This window comes from Lycium barbarum, chromosome 11 (assembly GCF_019175385.1).
Source record: "Lycium barbarum isolate Lr01 chromosome 11, ASM1917538v2, whole genome shotgun sequence".
In the NCBI taxonomy this organism is placed as follows: Eukaryota; Viridiplantae; Streptophyta; class Magnoliopsida; order Solanales; family Solanaceae; genus Lycium; species Lycium barbarum.
Window position 1 is genome coordinate 89,624,016 of NC_083347.1, and position 23,548 is coordinate 89,647,563.

Here is a 23,548-nt window from a genome sequence, read left to right on the forward strand (position 1 = left end):
TCAAATTTTGGGTTGTGAAGTTGGTTGTCTCCCCACAACTTATTTAGGGCTTGCTCTTGGGTCAAAGAACAAGGCTATGAATATATGGCGAGGGGTGATTGAAAGGGCTGAGAAGAGATTGACAAGGTGGAAAAGTCAATACCTTTCTTTAGGGTGACAGGCTGGTTCTTGGAAACAGTGTATCAGATGCTCTCCCTACTTATGTGATGTTCCTTTTTCCTTTGCCAGACAAGGTAGAGAACAAAATTGATGCTTTAAGAAGAAATTTTATCCGGCAAGGTAATAAGGAAACCAGATACTTTCATCTGGTTAACCAGATGTCTTTAACGATTAGCGAGAGTGGGTGGTCTTGGTATAAGGAACTTGGAGTGCATAATAAACTCCTTAATGAAATGGCTACGAAAATACAATTGTAACGAACAGGCTTTGTGGAGGTAGGTAAAATTTCTTTTATTGGTAAAGCGTATTGTATTGAAAAGCAGCAAAACTACTGGCAGGAATTTACAAAGGAAAGCCTCATTGCAAGTTGTGTAATGAACTCAAAAAGTCAACCATGGCTTCTGTATCATTAGCTATTGCCATGCTGCACCAAAGAAACCAGTAAAGACATGCATCTGTTCTTCAAACTAATTACAGCAGGTAAATTAATTTGAAGTATGGGCAAGAGGGCCATTGGTGTACTAAACCAGTGAAGACATCTTTTGGTGTGAGCATATGGAAATCCATCAGACAACAGTGGCCAATTTTTCTTGATAATATTGGCAATGGCAGAAGATCATTTTGGGTTGACAACTGGTTGGGGCTTGGTCCATTAAAAGATCAACTCCCAAATTTGTTTAATTTGACATCCATCCCAACAATCACAGCAGAAGAAGCTTGGGGCCAACAAGGTTGGAACCTAAATTTCAGAAGACAGTTGAAAGATTGGGAATAGAGACAGTTGCTGAATTCTTCAAACAACTGGAGATGTTTCAAGGGACCGCTAATAATGAGGATTCATTGCCCTGGAAAGGCAAGAATAACAAGTTGTTTACAGTTAAGTCTGCCAATTTAATTCTCTCAAAAGATGGAAGTCAAGATAGCTGGTGGTGTAGTAAGCAGATTTGGAAGACTAAAATTCCTCTCAAAGTGGCTTGTTTCACCTGGTTGGCCAAACAAGCTTGTCTCGCTCAGGAGAAGTTGAAAGGACATTCTTATGTGCTCTAGATGCCACCTGTACCAGGCTAAAACAGAAAGCAATGGTCATATATCCATGCATTGTGTGGTAGCAGATCAACTATGGCAGCTGTTTCTTAGCATGACTAGACTTGAGTGGAGCCTGCCTAAGACTACAAAGGAGTTGTTTGGGTTGCTGGAATAGCTCAGATGACAATGTTAAGCAAAAGTGATGGTGGATAATCATGCCATCTTGTATCTGGTGACATTATGGAAAGAAAGAAATGCGAGATGTTTTGAAGATATAAGAAAAGATTAAGATGAATTGTTTGTCATTTCATTTTTTAGTGTAAGGAAAAGTATGCAGATGAAGCAGAATCAATTATAGATGTCATAGGCTCCCTGTGAGAAGAAAGATGTTTTTTTTTTGTGTGTTTGCTATCCGAAAACATGGTTTCAATGTTAGAAATCTACTGTTACACTTTTCAAAAAAAAGTTCCTGTACCGAAAATTTTCCAATTCCGTCTTCACAGTATCTGGCGACATTGAAGTCACCTCCAACTATCCAAGGTAATGCTTCAACCCCTTCAATTTCAGCCAAGTCTTTTCACCTCCAACTATTCAAGATAATGCTTCAAACCCTTTAATTTCAGCTAATTTTATTCATAGTTTACTCCTCTTCATCCTATCACAAGGCTCATAAAACCTGTAAATATGAAATTAAACCCTAAGGTAATCTTTCCCCATGATACAAACGCAGAATGAACTCCAGCGGCTTCTCTTAGCAATTCCACCTTTTTTGTCCCAAAACACTAAAATCTCACCATTGTTATCCTGGGCCTCCAATTTCACCCAATCTACCCTTCTCTTTGTTATATAAGCCTCATACTCCAGCAAATGTTTATTGGACCATACCTTCCTGCTTCTTTTGCTTCTTCCTTTGTGTCAGGACTCCTCACCATAGTTGATACAAAATTCAAGCAGCTCCAATTTGATTCCTTCGCTCGGACGGACTATTAGAGGTGCCAGCTTTGAGAACTTTCTCGTTCATCAATTCGCAGCAATAGATTCAACATCTTCGAGCTTTAGTAATTACACCAAGTGTTTGTGCATTCTTAATGTGTTTCTCCTTATCCACTTTTACTCGTCAGCATTAACCAGCTCTAAAGAATAAAGCTCTTCGGTCTTCCCTAGCTTGGACATAGACTTGTGTTTGGGATTGTTCGAACAAATTTCTCGTCTAAAGTATTGGTTGGCTTCGATCTCTACGACAAAAGGATCACTAGATGAGCTCGAATTACATAAAATGGTCTTGGGTCTTCAAGTAGGGTCCAAGCTTTTCAACTTAAAGATATCTTTCTTTTAAGAGGTCCATTTGTTGATCGCTCTAATTTCAACTGAATATGGGCCCCCTGTAGATCCCTTTCGGTTAATAACTAAGCCAAGCCCATGAGCATTTCTAACTGTGTCCTTTACCACCACTAGCCCATCGAAGATTTTTAATTTTGAATTAAGTTGCGCCCTTGACACCTGCCTCGTACGCGTGCGCATTCCAAGTGATGAAGATGTATCAGAAATATGCGACGCCAGAATACCATTTCCTATATGTAGTTGCTTTCGTCTTGCATTTTTCGGCCAACTACTCCCAAACTCTGATAGACTTTGACATTGATTCCAATAAGACCGAAAGTATGAAGAGAAGGTCATCCACCAAGAGTTTCACAATCATTAAAAACTTAACATCGAAAAAATGAACATATTAGCCCATCTCTTGCGTGTTCTATACCATGTGTCATCTTCGATCTCCAACAACAACATTCCCAGGATAATCCCACCACCAGGTGCATAACCACCAATTCTATCTTCCATCTATTTGAAGATATTCTTCCACCGCAAATGTATTGGAAAATTGAACAATTAAAATCCAAAATAAGTAGGTCTCTATTTCAATAAGTAGTGACTGATGACTACCACTCCAGGTTCAACATGAGTTTGATAAGCAATCAACCCCCTCTTTTACTCCTCTACTTCATTTCTCGAAAGGAACTCGAATATGAAGTGAATTCCATTTAGCTGCTTTGATTTTACCCATGCCGCATTTTTCAAGTCTTTTCAACCCATTGTTGAACCTCTAAACAACTAAGGATAATGGTGCTGTCACTCCAAAATGTCCAATCAAGCATGAATAGATAATCCACTCCAGCCTTCATAGAGCTTTTGTCAATTAGGAACAATAATTATTTTTTAAAAATAAAAAGATGATGCAAGAAGAGGAGAGGAAGAAGGATAAAATAATCAATTGCAACACTGCATATAAATAATGCTAAGGAGAGAGTGTTACTAGCCATTAAACTTGCACCATCCATAACCCTTCTCCATCCAAAATCTTAATATTGTCACCGTGCCATCCTTTAACCGGAACTACTTGAGCATAGCTCTGCTTTCTTTGATCTTGCTCCATGAACAATACCTTTCTTGATAAATTCAATAATCTTGCCCGCATACTCCCTCCCCATCCAAGACTCTTGCCTATCACTAAAATAATTATTACAAACTTTTCTCATTGAAGGCTCTCTTAACCCTTGGTTTTGCACTTTGCCTTGATTGATTGACGCTTTAGTGTCGGCGTCAAGGTGTAAGGCATGTGCACCTTCACTCATAGGGTCTAAACTTTACGGGTACAACCACGTATGTATAGCAAATTAGAGTTTTTCATTCTTTTGTACGACTAATTATTATTTGTGTTTATAGTTACATTTCTAGCATTGTTTACATTTTTCTATTTTTTCTTCATTGATGCTTTCTTTGCTGAAGCCCAATGCTTTCTTTGCTGAAGCCCATGCTTCAAATGCACTGTGTTTAAAGCTCCACCAAACTTTAGAGCATTTTTGCGTTGTTCACTTTTGACTACTCTATCTTTTATTGACACCACTCTGATGTATGTCCATATGCATTACAATTTTGGACCAAGACATAGGAATGCAGTTGACTTTGTATTTTTCCATCTTCTACAAATCCTCCCTTTGCCTTTTGGAGCAATTGCAAGCATTTGCGCAAGCCCAAAATGTTAAATTTGATGAAACTATATAAGGAAAAAAGATTACAACATCGACTTCATCTAAACCAAATAGACGCAAAAGATTATTCTGTGACTTGGTTTGGTTTGGGTTTTATTTTAAAAAACCGGCAATATTTAGCTTAGTTCAATATTGAAGAAAAAAAAACAAACCAAACCAACAATAAATCTATTAATTTATAAAATTATATGACCATAAATATTTATGTTTATAAAGATATTGTATATACTTTCAACCTAAAATGGTTGTATAAGCATATTCACTAAGTTTTTTGCCTTTTTTTGTTCTTCTATATTGAAGTTACTTAGAAGTGACATATTTATTGCTTTAATCATTAAGTTAGATAAGTTTGACAACATATACAGATGTAAGATTGTTGTTTGACGTATGAAAGTGAATAATTGTCATGTCTTATAGTGAAATTTCTCACATATAGGTGTTTCAATAGATAATAGGTTAATCAAATTGTTCGATTCTTACTAAACTTATACTGCCATGTGAGAAATTGTGTCTTTAGCTCTAGTAGAGTGAATGAAATTATTTGTATTACATGTGAAAAGAAAGACAGACAAAATCGAAACAAAAAAAAAATGGCTATATTTGGTTTGGTTTGTATATTAAATAAACCGACATAATTGGTTTGATTTTGGTTTATGAAAACCAAACCATAAACACATCATTGGAAAAAAAGTAGAAAGACTGATGATAAGCTGCAGCGTAAAGAAGGTTTGACTTCAACAACTCACTTTATAACTCTACACCACTGATCTGTTTTTGAAACAAGAACATTTACTACGGTTCACTGCTCTATCAGGATGTTGACCATATCATTCCATCCATGCAGAGAAGCGGAACCAATTTTGTATTACCAAAAACTATTATTTCAAATTTCTGATGAAAAAAAAAGTGATCACGTCCTTCTGGGGAAAAAAAGGACGCAGCCCGGTGCATAACCTCACGCTATGCGAGGGGTCCGGGAAGGGCCGGACCATAAGGGTCTATTATATGCAGCCTTACCCTGCATTTTTGCAATAGACTGTTTCCACGGCTCGAGCTTGTGAATCTTATGGCAGCAACTTTACCGGTTACGCCAAGGCTCCCCTTCCGGGGAAGAAACAGTGAAATTTGAATGGAAAAGCAAATGACTTCCCCACTATCCTTTCAACTCTATACACTATTCTGTATCTCATTGATATGAAAGGGAAAGGGTTGACTTTCAGAATATGCGAAAATTGTAGGTATGGGAAAATCAGAGAAAACCAAGAAAGACAAAAAGAAGAAAAGCTAAAGTTACATAAAACATAGAAAAGAGAGAGATATATGTGGCTTACGAGTGAGGTGGAGAAGAGGGTTTGCTGTGGCTAGTAGCGTTAGTGGCGCTGCCTCCATTTTCAGATTGATTCACAGATTTCTTCTGTACAGTTGAAATGTTTCTCTTCTGTACCAAACTACTGCGCCTGGGGGCTGGAGGCACTTGACTACTCATATTTCCACCAATTTGATATTTCAGGGAATATTTCCAAGTAAGCAATTAAGGCATCTACAATTGAATAATAATAATATAGCCAGGAAAAAGGAGAAGATAATTGGGTTTGTCTGCAATTTGTTAGAATAGGGAAAGAATTCAGAAGGGTTTGGGAGTTGGGAAATTTTAGGTGGCAAAATTTGGGATGCCCTAACCCAAAACCCAAACCCTCTCTTCTTCTTTTCTCTCTAGGCGATACTGATTTTGTAATATGCAGACCTCAATGGTAGCGCTTTCTTTACCCCTTGTTTGGATGGTGGTTTCCGTGAGATTTTGTATGAAATTATATTTGTTTTCATTGTTTTTAAAATTATGGTGTTGTAAATTTGTGATTTATTTTATGGTTATATAAACATGAAAAGTTCTAATTTTTGAAATCACGGATTTAGTGATTTTTTTATGGTTATATATTTCATTTCTCTATTATACCCCACTCTCCACCATCCACCCCACCCCAGCCTCACGCTACCACTCACCCCCTCACCCACCAACCCACCCCTCCACTACCCCCACCCACTACGCCTCACTACCACCCAACCCCACCCTCACAACCACTCACCCCCACCCTACCACCCACTACCCCCACCGTCATCCCAAACCACCCACCTCACACCACCCACCCCTCCACGATGCCCACCCACTGCCTACTTATTTTTTAAAGTTTCTATTTTATTCTTTACCTGAATTTTATTAATATATATAAATTAATTTCTAATTAAGAGTTAAGGGTATTTTAGTAAACTTACAAGTTATTATACAATATCATACAGTCAAACCAAGCAATACAAATGTTATTAAACTACAATAAACAATACAGTCTATCGTAACATTGTGTTAGTTTTGTAATTGTGACTCCTCATTTTTTTAAAGAGGAAAACAAAAATCTACCAATGAAAAATTATTTTGTTGTATATTTAATTTCCTTTGATAAATGTGTCCTCGTGTTAGCCATTTGGTCAGTACCTCCTACTAACTAAAGGTCCCACCAAAAGCAAGAAATATATTACATGAAAATTGGTGAGAATTTTTGACATTTAATTGCTTCATAGGCAAACTTTAGCTTCTTGTTTGCATGGTTGGTCTTCTTACCTATTGTATTGTATTGTATTTGTTGTTAATTTAACTAGAATGTGTTTTGATTGTTACTTAAATTTTAATATATCATATCGTTAAATTTATTAATATGTAACGATGAAAAATCTCATTTTTTGAAACAACCGATTTGGTGTGATTCCGTCATTACCTTTTTTCTTTTACTTTTGTCCTTATTTACTATCCAAAAATCTTAGTTTATCCTTTACCCTACATTTTTATACTAGCTCTACAATGTACCCTAATTTTTCTTGTAGGTTTATCCTGCAAATTGCTAGTGTGTAGCATTATATAACGACGTGTAACGATACAATATATCCAAAAGTTATATTCATCAAAACAATACCATATGATAAAATACTACACAATACAATACAATATAATAGGATACATTTATGAAACGGCATGTAAGTGATGTAACAACCATCCAAACAGATAACAACCAGCCATTAAACTTATGGCTCGTTTGTTATGCGGGAGGAATGGACTCAGATAGAGAAGATGGTCCTTAATGTGTGTATTTTGGTTTCATCTGGTTCTTAATATATAAACATGACGAAAATGATCCTTAATGTATCTAAAAAAATGATTAGTTTGGTCCTAAGTCGTATAAGTAAAGACAATATCTACTTTTTCTATCCAAATAAACGGAGGCACTAGGCGTGTGACATCTTCTGAGCTATCAAACAACAATACAAAAATACCCTCTTGTATCGTTCAACACAATTTCAAATTCCACATCAAAATCCCTAATACTTGAAAAGAGACATGAAAAAACTTTCGATATAGGGATAGAGCTTGAAGAAAATTGTAAGTTTACGGCGAATATATCCAATGATATAGGGAAGCAGGGCCGGTCCAAGGATAAGGCGGCCCAAGCAGCTCCTTTAGGCCCCATCACTATAGGGGCCTCAAAATTTTCTTGTAATTAGTACATGCTATTTTTTTTATTTTTTATTTTTTAAAACAATTGAAAGTATAATTTTCATAAACAATGGGAAGTGAAAGTATTTTTGGGAATTTTTCCCATAATTGGTTTTTTTCTTCATTTGTGCACAATCATCGTTATCACAGGGCCCACATTATTTTTACCCTTTATTATTATTCTCTCTCTACTTGTACTTCACTTTCATTTTTTTGCGCGGATTGCCCTTCTTTTGGGGTGGTCTTTAATTTTTGCCCCTCAAATTGGTGGTCTTTAATTTTTGCCCTTCGCCTAATACCTCAAGGTTCTGGGTTCGAACCCAGCTCAGTAAAAAAACTAAGGAATTTCGCAAGGCAGAGGTTTGAATTCGCAAGGCATAATTTTGCTTCAAAACTCTGCCTTAAGATAAAATTTTAAGGCAGAGTTTTGCCCAAAACTCTACCTTAAGGAAGAGTTTGCTAAGGCATAGTTTGCCTGCAAAACTCTACCTTAAGGCATAGTTTGTAGGCAACCTCTGCCTAGCTATTATTTTTTTTTAATTTTCGCCTGAGCAGGGGTTCGAATCCGGAACCCTGAGGTTTTAGGCGAAGGATAAAAGTTAAATACTTTTATTTTGATGGGCAAAAATTAAAGACCACCCCAAAATAAGGGCATTACTGTGAATTGCCCCTTCACTTTTACTTTTATATTTCACTTTGGCCTTTCTCCATTCTACAGATTTCAAATCTTGTTTTTCATTAAAAAAAGTCAATTGACAATTCTTTTGTTTTTTTTTCTCAAATTCTAGCGTTGCATCAAGAGTACTCAATGTTATATCCCGTATTTTTGAACGTCAGATTATTTGCTGAGGTGGGACCCACACATCAAGATTTTTTTTTTGGGACATCTAAAAAAAATTCATATGAATCACATATGAGAAGTTAAACACGACTCAAGAAGGACCCTTGGGCCAAATCAAAGTGGAAGTCCTCCAAACGAATATTTTTAAGAAAACGTTTTCGGGTGATCTGACTTCAAGGGGAAAAAACGGTATTATAAGTTTGGAATTTGGAAAAGTACCAAGAAATAGAAGTTGTAGATAATTGAATTAGCTTTCCAACCATAGGTCGTGGGTCCCCAGGTGACGTCGGTACAAGGAGATATGAACGTTTTAAGGTCGAAAGGTCAGTGGGATAGGCCCAACTCGGGACCAAACCGAGTTGGCCCAAAAAAATCAAAAAAAATAATAAGGCCCAAATTTGTGAGGCCCAACCGGCCATGGTTATGGCCCAAGCCAATATTAAATAAAATTTGGTCAATAAAAGGATGACTAAGTCATCCTTATCACAATAAGTTCTAGAGGTTTCAAGAAAAGAAGAACAAGAGAAAGAAGAGAGAAAAGCTTAAGGCCATTTCGGCCATAGAGAAAGTCCATGAGAAAAATTGATAAAAATTCTTCAAAAATCAATCCCTACCAAGTAAAGGGTGCTTAACAAGGTGGAGTTGTTGTTGGAGCAAGAAAGATTCAAAATCATACAAGTTGCCAAGTTGTAGTCAAGTGAGAAGTTGAAGAAGAAAGGTGAGTTTTGATCTTTCTTTATGTGTTATGAATGGTTTATATGTGTTGTAGTATGTTAAAATGGATGAAATTCATGAAAGAGATAAAAATAGGGGTGTGGCCGTGAGGTATGGAACATGTATATGTGTGTAGAAATTGTGTTTTAATTAATTTATCTAGTGTTTGGTTGTTATTGTTGTGAATGATATGTGGAAAATGGAAGTTGAATAAATTTGGAGAGGTTGTAGTGTGTATGCTTGATGTTGGCCGTGTAGTTGTAGAGTAATATGGAAGAAAATGAGTCAATTCTATTTAATGTTTTGGTTGTAGTTGAATTGTGGATGCTAGATTGCTAATGAATGCATAATAATCTTGTGAAGTTGAAGTAGGTGGAGGTTTGTTTTAGAAGTTATGTGAATTGAATGTAATGTTCTTGCATGCATGGAAGGTAATGTGGTTAGTATGATGTTGTTGGAATATAGATCATGAGGTTGTGATTGTTTTCATTAAAGTTAGAAAGTTTTTGGAAGAAGTAGTAAGTTGATTGAATATGGAAGTTGTTAGTATTGTTGTTGTTGGAATTGTGGTTGATATTTTGGCCGGGTTTGAATTCCCGGGATTGTTGTTGATTGAAATTTGCCAAGTTGAACTTGGTGGGATGGAGTATTTATAGGGGAAGTGCTGCCGAAATTTCGATAGCCAAATGTTTCCTTAAGAATTCAACTCTAAGTATCCTAATAAGAGTTTTGGTAAACATGACCAATTTGCAGATTTTGACGAGATTGCAACGTGAATTCGGAATAGCAAAAGAAGCGGAAAAAGGTATGTAAGGTTTCACCCTTCTTTCTATGGCATGTCTTAGACGGAATAAGTTGGGTACGCGCCTCGGGGACAACTCTCTTCCCCGGAATCCGCATCCAAAGTTTTCCACTTTTTGTTCAATAGAATTGAACTAGAAAGTGTGCAAATGATGGAAAGACCTCTTAAACCCCTTGAACTTGCATAAGTGGGACCCGATTACCCTAGGACCCTCACAAGTAATGACATGACACGTAATATATGTAAATCATATACGTCACCCCATCCGGCCCGAGGTGGGCCCGCTACTCTCGGATTTTTCCTTACAGTCTTGCTTGACTTACTTGAAGTGAATCCAAAGGGAACCTTTGATCCTGATTTCGTTACCAAATGATAAATACTATGACTCCTCTAACGAGGGCACTTCCATGACGATAATGATAACAATGATGTTAGATAAGAGAATATGTCTATGATACGTACTACCGGAACGACTCTATGACTAAGATGACTAAGCTAAGTATCTTATGTAAACATGAAAATGATAAACTAATTTTTGAATCTTATTTATATTTCCTAGCTATGACTTTATTTTCTAAAAGATTTCAAAGTCTATGAACTGTCATCTATGATGCCCCGATTTCATTCTACGTTTACTTTAATATTATTCCCCGTTGGTAGTCTCACCTTAAAATACTCGTTCCTTCAAGGTGAGACAAAGCGATCACGAGTATTCTATAATATAATTGGAGGTCACCGACCTTACGTCACTCCGATGACTACATGATTCTTCTTTGGACTTTCCTGCGTGCCTATGAGACATATGTATATAGGATACGTAAATGCATATAAGACATGTAAATGTATGTAAGATATGTGTATATATTTTTAAAACATGCACATGATGAAAGAGCTAGAGCGCTATAGACGCTGATGTACTTACACGACACACGTATATGTATATGATAAAAGAGCTAGAGCGCTATAGACGCTGATATATGTACATGATATATGCATGTGTATACGGGGAAAATGGAGGTAAGGGCAGAGCGTTATGAACGCATATCCACCTGATCAGTTGGCATTACATGATATGATATCGTCCCGGACGCGGGATGCCCGGACGCGGGATGTGTATATTTATGGTTAAATGCATCGGCTGCCGACGCCTCGGCAATATGAGATGTCCTATTTTATATGTATATGTATATGAACAAGGAAAGATTCTTAAAGGAAAGCTAAGTACGCATAGCACCTGCCAAGGGTATATATATATATACAGGTTATGTTTCTACCTCAGGACATGTGCTATTATTCTCTTATGTCGTTATTTCCGTTTTATACTTTCCGTATGCTACTATTCATGCCTTACATACTCGGTACACTATTCGTACTGACGTCCCTTCTTGTGGACGCTGCGTTTCATGCCGCGCAGGTCAGCAGACAGGCGGATTTGATCCTTAGAAGCTCTACCAGCAGTGTTGACAGTGCTCCAGTTATTCCGGAGCCTCACTTCCTTGGTACTATTTTGTGTATATATATTCGGGCACGGCAGTACTCAGCCCTTTCTATGTATAAACGTACTATGTCTAGAGGCTCGTAGACAGATATGTATAGTCAGTTAAGTATAGTTAGGTATATGGTGTTTTGGCATGCTAATGTTGATGTATAAGTGATAACGAAGTTTATTAGTCTATGTTCAGAATGACGCCGCTAATGTTAATGTTCAAAAAAAAAAAATGGCTCTGTTTACATGGCTTGCTAAGAGGTAAAGGTAAAACGATAGACAAGGGGTGCTCGGTACAAGTATCGGGTACTCGTCACGGCCCCTAGACGGGTCGTGACACTCAAGCAGTGAAAATAATATCAAGTTTTATATCTGCTGAACCAGGTTTGATTGTTATCATTTTGCATTTAAAGTTTGTTATTTTTATTTTTTATTTTTTCTTCATAGTATATATTATATTTTTAGTTATCTTTTAAAGTTTAAATATGCCATCTAGAAAGTATGAATCCGAATATTTAAAACTCCCAAAAAAGAGAAAGATTGAAACTTGAATACAATATCAAAATGGAGCCCTTGATAAATTTTAATAAACAAAAAATTCTACAAGTGAAAAATATGGGGGAACTTATTGTAGATGAGCAAATTGGTGATAAAGTTTAGTTAGACGATAAAATAAAATTCAAGAAGAAGTTGGTGAGAAAACGACAAGTATCTTCAAGAAAATCAGTGGATTAACTATATTATTAATTGAAAACGAACTATTGGAAGAAATCGATTATAAACAAATTATTATAATAATTTTGCATCTCAAAATCTAGAAAAATTAGAATTCTTATCGGCAGACTTCTCTGTACTCAAGGTGAATTGTCTAAGTGCTCTCCTTTGTCTCATTGTTTATCTCGTAATCATTAGAATCCGCCCGCAACAAAGCCACCTTGCCACTCACTGTCACTGAATCACCCCCCCCCCCTCCCCCCCCCCCCCCCCAAGTTAAATTGTTGCTTGCTGTTGCACCGACCAGGAGCCATTGCACCAGGTGCTAAAGCATGTGTGTTTTGTATCCATTGAGCAAAAATGGATTGTAATTGTATAGCGATATAGGAAAACATCGCACCGAAAAACTTAAGGCCTCTCGTTGAAGTTTCGCTTCAGGCCACATATATCATTGAGCCGCCCCTGTATGGGAGGAGAAATCTATAATGTCTTCGATTGAGCTAAGTAAGTGATGGAGAAAGACACTGAGGGCCTCCATTTACGTTGAGATTAATAGTAACAGTTATCTTCATTTATATGGCTTAGGACCAAATCGATGACTTTTTGAAATACATTAAGGACCATTTTTCTATCTTACTTATACGTCGTTTGGTTCGCGAACTAAATTGTCCCAAGATTATAGTCCTGGAATTACAATTTTTGGACTAATTTATCCCCCTGTTAGGTGAAATAAAACAATTTCAAATTTGATGAGATAAGGTGAGATATCTAGGATTAATTTTGAGATTAAATTTATACTGTGTTTGGTTGACGGACATAAATTTATACCGTCAACCAAACATAGTATAAATTTAATGTCAAACTTAATCCCGGAATATTCTACCTTATCCCGAGTACCAAACGACCTTAAGGAACAAATGGAACCAAAGCTCATACATTAAGCGGATCATTTTGATCATTCGCTTTGAAAAGGATTACGTATAACCCATTCCGACGTAGTGTCTAGCCTATCTGGTATTACTGTTTCTTAGGGGTGTCAAATTTGGCCCAAAAGATGATGTCCCGCCCAACCCCCCCAAAACTTTATGGGTTGGGCTCAAGATAATTTCATATTGGGCTGATTTTAGCCCAATCCAACATAGCCCAAAGTGATCTCCAACTTAACCCAATTTTAGCCCATTTTTAAGATTTACTTAAATTTGGGTTTATTACTTGAAATTTACTTTATTTTTTTTATATGTACACTTTTCTTGTATCATGTATCTTATAAGTTTGTGGTATATTTAATATGAAGGAAAATATTTTTCAAGAAAAATGTTTTTCTTGAAAATATTTACCACGAAAAATGTTTTTCTCGAAAATATTTACCACAAAAAATATTTTCCTCAAAAATATTTTTCACAAAAAATCGGCGGAAATAATTTTCGCGAAAAATGTTTTTCTAGAAAATAGACCCTTCAAAAAACTGGGTCAAGTTGGGCGGGTCATGACCCAGCCCATTTTTAGCTCATTTCAGCCCAAGTAACTTTTGAGCTAATGTTAGCCCAACCCATTTATTACCTCAGCCCATTCAAAATGGGCTAATTTCAGTCCAACCCGCCCATTTGACACCTCTATTGTTTCTCAACCATTTAATAATGAGATAAAGAGTCGTGCAATAATTGTATGATACATGAGGACATACTTTTTCTTGTGAAACGTCCTGTACAATGAATTTGGAACCTTTATATACTTCAAATAAGCACTTAATAATCAATAGTACATCGCATGACTTTTAAAAAAAATTATCTACCTAATAAATTCATGTCTAAGCACTTAATAAATGGCACCAAAGACTTTGTTATTCCAGCTTTGCAACTTCTTCAGCTATCCAATTGTTCCATCGTGAATTCTACGGGTTTTATGCTGCATTTCAATCTTCGACATTTATCCTCCTTCCAAAAAGAAATTGTCAATTTAAAGGCGACCAACCCTGTCAGTCTATTCGAAGTTCTTGAGTTTCAGAATCTTTGGTAGGGAGAGCCACAAGAAGGAAACTCCTTGAACCAAACCTTTAGGGGGATGTCATTGTATCTGCAATGTTTCATCTGAGTCAATCAAGAAATCATCCATGATAGCAAGGGATTTCAATTGCCAATTAATGGAAGCGATTGTCTTTTGGCACTCTGCAAATCGACTAGCTGCTACTGCCATTTCTTTATCCTGCCATGCACATGAAAAGATGGATATCAACATGAGGAAACTTGTTAGTTACTGAAAACCCACTGGCAAGGGTTTCTGGAATATAAATTTGTGCATGCAACATAAAACAAATGACACCGAAATTACCCCACTTAATGTAAGTCTTATATTAGCGCTATCCTACAAAAAGTTTACTAGCGATAAGAGACCTAAAATATTGGAATGTCTAGCATTTAAAAAAAAAGAAAAAAAAGAAAAAAGAGATACAATGTTTTACACTATGCTCTCACCATAGTGTAAAACATAAGGACTTCTGGAGAGTTAAAAATCACATAGCAATACAAAAACTTATTGCATATAACCAGATAAGCTATGGATGATCTGTAAGTAAAACAGGGTTTTAGTTGTCCTCAAGAACCTACTGAATAAACTGTCATTTTTACCTTAGAAGCAACAGAAAATCTGAATAACTTATGAAGCAGTTTTATGTTTAACAGAAAATTAATTACTGGGTTTGGTTGTCCTCAAGAGCCTACTGAATAAACTGTCATTTTTACCTTATAAGTAACAGAAAACCTGAATAACTTATGAATCAGTCTTGTGTTTAAAGAAAAGTTACTCTAATGAAAATATCGACTTCTTAGGACAACCTTAATATAATTTAAGGGCTAGACAATAGAAAGATGTTCTCACGTTCATTCTTTATTGTTTTGAAACACCAAATGCAGCCAAAGCATATTCCGCATTAAGTAACCTTTTACTCCACCTTCAACGCTCAACTTTTAAACATATCTTTTGAGCGTTCAAATATACTATAGTACCTAAAGTAATCATGTATTGTCACATTCTGTGCAACTAAAAATATCACTGAATGTAGATGACAACCAATTTTCCCTTTAACTGTTGCCGAGAATAAAAATATGATCAATCTTTAATCTCCTCTAGACAAAGAGAAGCTACGAAAATGAAGGATCAGCACTTAGCAACAGGTTGCCAGTTGATTAGCAAGTAATCTGTAAGAACTTCTAAGCTATTTTAAGGTTTTAAATTCTTGCACAAGAGGTTGAACTATGAAAGTATTTGGCGACTGACCTTATTGATTTTAAATTCCCCGACTATAGTTGCTTTCTGAAGGTGGGCATATTTTATCACTGAATTATCAATTTCCAGTTGCTGCAACTTTGCAGCAGTTTTCTGGTGCAAATCCCTTTCCTCGCAAAGCTCTTCTTGAAGAGAATCAACTTTAGAAAGCAACGTTTGCAGCTTCACTTCTGTCGCTTTAAGTTGTGACTCTGACACATATTTCTCTGCATTGGTAGCTTCAAGTTCAGCCTCAACTCCAGATTTCATTCCTTCCACCATTTCTAGTTGGGTTTGAAGCCCTAAACACTTGCTTTCAGTTTCCTCCAAGCAAAACTCTAATTTCATAAGCTTCACATTGGTAGCCTCAAGTTCAGCCTCAGCAGCTCTTTTTGCTTCATTAGCTATAATGAGCTGAGCTTGGAGCTCCGCTACATCAATTTGTGTTTCTTCTAAGCGTTCATCTAAATTCTTGACTGTAGTATTGGCAGACTCGACTTCTGCCTCAGTCTTCTTCTTTGCTTCATTTGCCATAGATAACTTTGCTTTGAGCTGTATAATCTCAGCCTCCATTTTCTGCGAATGTTCTGTTAAATCTTTAACATTTGTCATAGTAGTCTTGAATTCAGCCTCCGATTTTCTCCTGGCTTCATTTTCCATAGATAACTTTGCTTTGAGCTCCACAATCTCAGCCTCCATTTTCTGCGAATGTTCTGTGAAGTCTTTAAGCTTTGTTGTATTAGCCTTGAATTCAGCCTCCAATTTTCTCCTTGCTTCATTTGCCATAGATAACTGAGCTCTTACCTCAATTAGATTGTCCTTTGTTTCTTCTAACTGTTCTTTAGATATCTTAAGCTTGCCCTGACACTCAGTTAATTCCATTTCTAGTTTCAATTTCTCCTCCTCCATCTTTGCCAACTTTTCCACTTCAGCTGTCTGACTAATTGCGGCTCTAACTTCAGTTTTTGAAATGGGTTCACTGGTGTGAGCTCCTCTGTCATTGCTGCTTTCACACACTGTGTCAGGACGTGCTGCAAGCTCCTCCATCTCAAGAAAATCATCCATCAGATTTATCTCCAGAGACGATGCTATAAGGTCTCTTGTATGTGGCTTTTCATGTTTATACTGACTCAATTCAGAAACTAAAGCAGAAGACAAGAAGCCAGAACTGCTCTGGTCACTATTAATTGGCTCCAAACTACTCATTTTGCAACTATCATTTCTGACTGTAGACTTGTGGTCATTAACTGCTGATCTTTTCTGAGCTGCCTTGAGCATACGGCATTCTGCTTCAAGCTTAGCCACCTTCTTGATACTCTCCAGCTGCTGTTTGCTAGCAGTTTCAGCAGCACGAGTGCTTAAGTCTCTCTCAGATGTCATCAGTTTGAGCTCCTCAGATATGGAAACAAGCTCAAGCTTGAGGATTGAATTCTGTTTCTCCACATATTCAAGCCTAATCTGAACATCTTGGACGTTACTGTCTTTGGCTTGCAGTTGAGACTGGAGCTGAACAAGCTTATTTTCAAGTTCAGACTTTCTAGGCTCCCACTCAGAACTTGTCTGGACTTTCTGCTCTTGCTCTTCTCTTGCCTGTCGAAGCTGTCTCAGGCACTCTTTAAGTGCTCCATCAAGATGGCTGATACGGTCCTCAAGGATTGAGTTCTTTTGGTTTGCTGTCTCAACTAGTCTCTTCTGGATCAATACTTCAGCTTCAGCCTTCTCCCATCCTTATAAAACAAAATTATTGACCAGAAGAAATGTCAAAAGCAAATATCTAACTGGCAGAAATTTATATACCAAGTTACCAATCAGTTATGTAGAAACTATTAAATGCTCCATTTTAGACTTCAACTACTATTAAATACTCCATTTTAGGGTTTGACTTCATTAAAGAACTTCAGCTCAAGCTGCAAAGGATTTTGGATCTCCACTTGCACAACCAATTCATTGATTATGAGCTTAAACATCATTGACATAGCATAGCCCAAGTAAATGGAAAACTCACAACATATCTTCCTCAAGAAACTGTTGGAGAAACTGTAAATAAAGAGCCAACCAATGATCTATGCTTGTTCAACAAGCCTGTGACCCTTAATATGATAGATAATACATAATATTGAGCTCAACTACTATAATATAAGTTAGAGGCAAGAGGTCACAATTTACAGTGTCCTTTAAAAATTAAATCTATGGAGGATGTATTGAAAATGATTGGCAATAATGACAACTAGTAAAGTCGCAGAGGGAGTTCCAGCATAAGATTCACCTTCAAGGAAATAAAGTTCTACCTGAGACAGCTTCCTCGGCTACTTTGGCATGCTGCTTTACCAAGTCTTCCTTCTCACGGATGTTCACAAGAGCTTCTGATAATTTAGCTGATAGAGTCTTGACAGTTTCATTAAGTTCTTCATCATTGGGAGCAGTTTTAGATGTGACTTCAGGTGATTGAATGTTGTGATTCAGAAGAACCTTTGGAAACAAATAAAGATCCATCAGCAAGCATACATCAAGAAAAAGGTGACTTCACTACACCAATATTTCAGTATCTTTTCCGTCATTAAAATGATCTTGTTTAATCAATTAAGACCCCGGAGGGAAATGATAATTATTCCTTCGCAGTATTTTTCTACCGTACATCTCCCACTTTCTATTTTCAGCAAAGGCAGGAGTGTGGGGAAAAAGTTACAGCAATAACAGGGTAACGAGCGTTAGAATATCATATAACTCTTGCTTCCCAGATATTAGAGAAATGATGGGTCGATATGTACATGGAGGAATCAAGTCCATGTAATTCTGAGCACCCTATGAATCATGTATAGAACACATGTGGATTCATCCATGACAAGCGGGATGTAATGAAACATTTTGACCACTGTGTACTCAAATTCCACAAATGTGTCACCTAGTACATATCTTATCACTTATGTGCTTAGAGCATTCAATGTATAGGACAGAGGTAGCGTTTCTGTAATTTTTATTACCCTGCGCAATTAACTAGGCTTCTTGCTGGACAACAGTGCGCAACCATTCAGAATTTCCTGTCTGAAGCTTGAATATTCACTGAAAACCCTAAAGCAAAAGTTGCCATGCAGCAGCCAGTTTGAGGTAAATAGGCATAGCACCAAAGAAGCTAGTAATGAGTTGAAATCGATGACAGGCAAGTACAAGAGATATTAGGGCTAAGTGATACATTTCTTTTTAACAAGGGACCTAACACAAGACCTTTCATGCCGCAGCCAATCTGATATATTTGAGACAGAGGTAACAAGTTCAGCACTCAGAGCAGCTATTCATGAGTGCACTGAATATCAAATACAAATGAAGTACAATCCACATAATATGCTAGTAAAAAATAATACTCTAGAAAAGGAACAAAAAGAAGCAATCTGAATTGAATGTAACTTGATGAGTAGATTGAATAGAATGGTCATGTGACTAGCAAGTATAGGGTGAAAAGAAAATGATTATATATGGCAACCAACCATAAGCACAACAATGTAGTCCATTTTAAGTAATCAAAGAATACAGCCGGTACTCATTGGAAATAGAAAAAGGGATATTAATTAAAGAAGAAACCTGATCATCAGAGAACCTCTCAGAAAGGGATGAAATGGATCCAACTGAGCTTTCAGTTTCACCACTCGGACTTTTCTCCGATGATTTCCTCCGCCACAACCAACTCCTTCGGTCCATCCAAGGGACAACCTACCTCCTCATTCTTAAACAAAATTCCTAAATTGTATCCAAACAAATAGCAAAATTTAATCAGCAATACTCAACAACCCAAATAGGGAAGCTGGTTTATTCATCTGAGTGAAAACGTGAAAAAAGGGGGCTTTTTTGTTAACTTTGATTAGAATTCACACTTCACAATCACTACCTAACACTTTCAAAGATGGAGGCATTTCAAAATCAACAACTCATATGATATGAAAGCCAAAGCCAAAGCAAACTAACTGGGGATAAACCCCATCTTAAAGAAACCCACACAAAATCTGAGAAAAAGATTGTGACCCACCACAAAAAAGATAGTACCTTCTATTCTAAGCCACCCCCCCAACATAAAAAACACAAAGGCATGTTACAAAAAGTTGAGGCTTTCCACACAAGAGAAATCAACTTTTTATACACATCATCCATGCAAGAAAAATTACCATCCTCATCAAATCTTCAACAGCAAACACAGAGCTAAACAGTTGTCCCAAACATACAATAAACTGCAACTCTTGTGCCTTCCTATTTTTAGTTATTTCAATCTTTCCCATAAAAAGATTTGATTTTAGCTATAAAGAAAAAGTATGGTTGGAGCCTTTTGTTATAGTCATAGCAATAACATCAATTTGGTGAGGTGTTGTTGAGTGAAGACAAAGATAACTTTGCTTTTTTCTGTGTTTCTCCATCAAAACAAGACAATGACTTTTTTCGTGTTTGGTTTTTCTATCAAATAAATAATTCGTTTTAGTCTTAACAAACAAATAATAAAATATTATTCCCGCGGATGGATTTAATAATTCATCATAGTGGGTACCACGACGATGGCGAGAGGACAAATAGCAAGACTCATATTATTGCCAAAATTTACGGAATCAAAAATTGTAAAATATCAAGTATAGGGGGACTAGGGGTAACAAAAAAAGGGGGCTGGACCAAAAATTTGGGAACTTCAAACACACAAAAAAAAAAAGGTGGACCAAAAATTTAGAAATTTTGCGTCGGAAATATGCGAAACGAAATAAATTTGCACTCCATTAATAGTTGGGGTCAAATATGTCGTCGCCATTATTAACTGGGGTTAATTTGCCCATGAACTATGCGAAATGGAACAAATTTGCCCTTATTTTAAGTCGTGGAAGCTTAGCACCTAGTGATGCCGTGTGTCACACAATTAAAGATTAAATTTCTAAAACAGAGGGAAAATTTGAACCTTTCACATAGTTTTAGGGAAAATTTGACCCTTTTCTCTAATTTTGAATTTTTTATTCTTTTTATTCCTCTTTGCTATATCCGTGCCACTACTTCTGTTGAGTAGCTGCTGGCATAATAATAGATGTTGAGCTTAAAATGATGTTTTGATGATTTGACAAACAATGTACCCAAAGACAGTCAAGCACAAGCGAGATATAAGGAAGGCATTTGAAGAATCAGAAGTCCAAACAGATCTCCAAAGGATTTAGTGAAGCAGTCACAATATCAGAGGAACTGCTTAAAGAAACTAATCCTTATCACGCAACACTGGAGACTGCCAAAGAGCTATTTCATACAACTAGGAGAAAACGGAATATTGACTCATTCCCTATTCGATGAAAGGTTGAAAAATAAGTTATGAAAATATTACCATAAGTTGATCAACATGGAATTAGCGTTGAAGTAGGAAAGGGAAGCTGAAGCACATACAAGGAAAGAAGGAAGATCCAAGTCAAACAAGGATTGGTTTCGGGTACAATTATGAAATCAATACTTGGTTGGATTCAACAAGACAAGGCGACAACTACTTCTATATAAACATAACACGAACGTACTTCGGAGCTTAACCACAATCGTAACATTCCAACATGAGACAAGAGTGGGCAGCATCAACACCTAGTCTCAAGAAGAGCCAACTACATATCAACAATGTAGTTATGATAGTTAGATTCTTATTATGGTTCCATATATTTACCTTTGCGAGAATTGTGTAATAGGTATTAGTTGATAATAAGTTGTAAGGGAATTCTTTGACTAGGTAAGAGTCGTTGAAGTATTCTGCATTAAGAGGGTAGAAGAAGGACTATTAAGGAACAATTCCTTAGGTTACAAGGCATTGTAACCTTAAACTGCTCGAGTTTAGTGAAGTTGGGAAAGTCCTATAAGAGATAGTTCGTGGTTTTTTCCTCCATCGAGCAAGGAGTTCTCCACGCAAAAATTCTTGTGTTGATCTACATATTCCGCAACTTACCTTTGTGGACTCAAAGAATCTAGTTCTTCGAGTACATAGGTAGTAGCCCGATCCTAACAAGTGGCATTAGAGCTACATATTTCTACAAAGGCTGGCACCTTGAAAGATGGTTGCACCTCCAGTGGCACAAGAAGGACAATTAACAATAAGACCACCAAGCTACAATAGAAAATACTATGACTGGTGGAAAGTAAGGATAGAGGACTTTATAATTGGAGACGACCCTGAATTTTGGAAAATCATCCAGAAGGGCCCATGTATTCCCATGATCACAAACGACAAAGGAGCAACGTCCTCCCCAAAGAAAAGAAAGACTGCACGGAGAGATACTATCAGGTCATTCAAAAGAATGCCAAGGTCAAGAAATATAAATTTGTGGCATCAGACCTGAAGAATACAGTAAATCTCCTCCTCCAAAATGACCAAAAAAGTGTGGGACACCTTACATTCCATACATGAAGAAATGAGTCAGGTAAAGAAATCAAAGGTCTTCCATATTAAATCGAGGGTATGAACTGTTCAAGATGAACTAAGGAGAATCTATCCAAGAGATGTTCAATAGGTTTACCAATATAACCAATGAACTAGATTTTCTTGGTGCGAATATTCCTCAAGAAAATCTGATTGAAAAGCCGCTTGACATTCTACTTGACTCATGGGAGAGTAAAATTAATGCCATCATAGAAGCCAAAGACATTGTGTGCATATATGGTTCGGCTCCCAATGCACTCAGATGCATTTTGGGACTTGGGTTGGGAGGTTGGAATTGAAGTATCGGGGGTTGACTCGGTTAACGAGACCTTCGTTGGGAATTTCGAGGTCACGGGTGCGTTCGTAGCGTGTTTTTGTATGTGTCTGTGTATGTGGTTTGTGAGCATATGGCCTCGGGTATTAGTCGGGATTTCGGGATTGAGATTGTGTTTAATTCGGGAAATTCTGGTGCTGCTGTCCGCCATGGCTGCACCATTACCATCCGAGCGGCGCCGTCATAGCGGTGGGATGGGTCGTTGGGGCGGCCAAGCGTAACTATAGCAGACCGTCTCGGCGGTCTGATGGGCCGTTAGGGCGAGACTGCTGCAGTTGTCCCGCTGCCGCCATATCAGTATCGGGCCTGTTATATTCATTAAGTATGTGTTAAAAGCCCTTAGTCTCTCATTTATTACTATTTCGAAAATTGAGCTTTTGGGAGAAATTCTAGAGGATTCTTAGAAAAGATTCTTGGTGGTAAGTCATTCTAATGTCCTTGCTATTCCATTACCCCTAATCATTCTAGAATCCCCTTCATCTTGATTAGTTCATTAAGTGATGAAGATTAAAAGTGGGTTTAATGGATATTCTATCTAGGCTTCTAAATCATGATTTGTTGGTTGGGTTAGCTTCTTTAAGCATTGAATTGATGATTAGATCCCTTATTTCATAACTTCTTCCTAATTAGAGGCTAATTTGTGGATTTAGAAGTTAGCGTTTATACCTAAATTTGGGGGTTTTGCCTAGAATCCAAAATTAAGTGAATTGTTGATTGTTCTAGCTTGCTAATGATAGGAATTGATCACCTAGAGGTTTAATTTCATGTTGTGTTACACCTTGGAAATTTCGTGACGCTCGCATTATAAATATGCTAATGTAAACCTAAACTGGACATGAATCCCTTGTAAGGTTAAGAAGGGTATTTGATAATGCTAAGAGTATACCTCAAGGTTCCAAGGCCATATGAGGCAATGGAAGTAAGCTCGACGGAGAAAGTCGAGGTTGAGTCATGTTTGGAAAGATTTCACGTCATGTGAGTTACATATTGCTTAGAATCACTTTGAGGGAGATATATAAGGCCCCTTAGATGGCTAATGAAGTTTTATACAAGTTCCAAGAAGGTTCCATAAGGATTGGAGGTCAAACGAATTGAAAGAAATGCGAGTTCGCAAAATCGGGGAAATTAGGGTAGTGTGCGGTCGCACATGGAGTGTGCTGAGCCACACACTGCACGCCAACTGCCCATTTTGGGTGGACTCACTGGCCAACACCACC

The 23,548-nt window shown here is 37.1% G+C and overlaps 2 protein-coding genes across 4 annotated transcripts in view; both read right to left on the reverse strand.

Moving 5' to 3' along the window:
- The window catches only part of LOC132617424 (CBS domain-containing protein CBSCBSPB3), a 33,571-nt gene extending 27,562 nt beyond the window's left edge, over positions 1 to 6,009 (reverse strand). The window contains exon 1 of the mRNA XM_060332427.1: positions 5,564 to 6,009. Within this exon, the coding sequence (XP_060188410.1) occupies positions 5,564 to 5,718 (155 nt within the window). The 5' untranslated portion in view covers positions 5,719 to 6,009. The remainder of the gene's footprint in view (positions 1 to 5,563) is intronic.
- A 7,937-nt stretch (positions 6,010 to 13,946) lies between these two features.
- On the reverse strand, positions 13,947 to 20,027 carry LOC132620404 (filament-like plant protein 3). Of its 3 annotated transcripts, none has more exons than XM_060335064.1 (5): positions 19,746 to 20,027; positions 19,168 to 19,323; positions 17,880 to 18,060; positions 15,604 to 17,318; positions 13,947 to 14,532 (listed from the first exon to the last, which is right to left on the reverse strand). In XM_060335064.1, the coding sequence occupies exons 2-5, from the start codon at positions 19,282 to 19,284 to the stop codon at positions 14,395 to 14,397; spliced, it is 2,151 nt and encodes a 716-aa protein (XP_060191047.1). In that variant the 5' UTR covers positions 19,285 to 19,323; positions 19,746 to 20,027; the 3' UTR covers positions 13,947 to 14,394. The 3 variants fall into 3 exon arrangements, with proteins under 3 accessions (XP_060191047.1, XP_060191049.1, XP_060191048.1); XM_060335066.1 differs by having other exon boundaries at positions 19,627 to 20,027; XM_060335065.1 differs by lacking the exon at positions 19,746 to 20,027 and having other exon boundaries at positions 19,168 to 19,620.
- Between the last annotated feature and the right edge of the window lie 3,521 nt (positions 20,028 to 23,548).

Coding starts and splice junctions, on each gene's coding strand:
- LOC132620404 (XM_060335064.1), bottom strand. CDS start 19,284: ATGGACCGAAGGAGTTGGTTGTGGCGGAGGAAATCATCGGAGAAAAGT. Junction 18,061..19,167: donor AGAGGTTCTCTGATGATCAG/GTTTCTTCTTTA, acceptor TTGTTTCCAAAG/GTTCTTCTGAATCACAACAT. Junction 17,319..17,879: donor AGCCGAGGAAGCTGTCTCAG/GTAGAACTTTAT, acceptor TTGTTTTATAAG/GATGGGAGAAGGCTGAAGCT.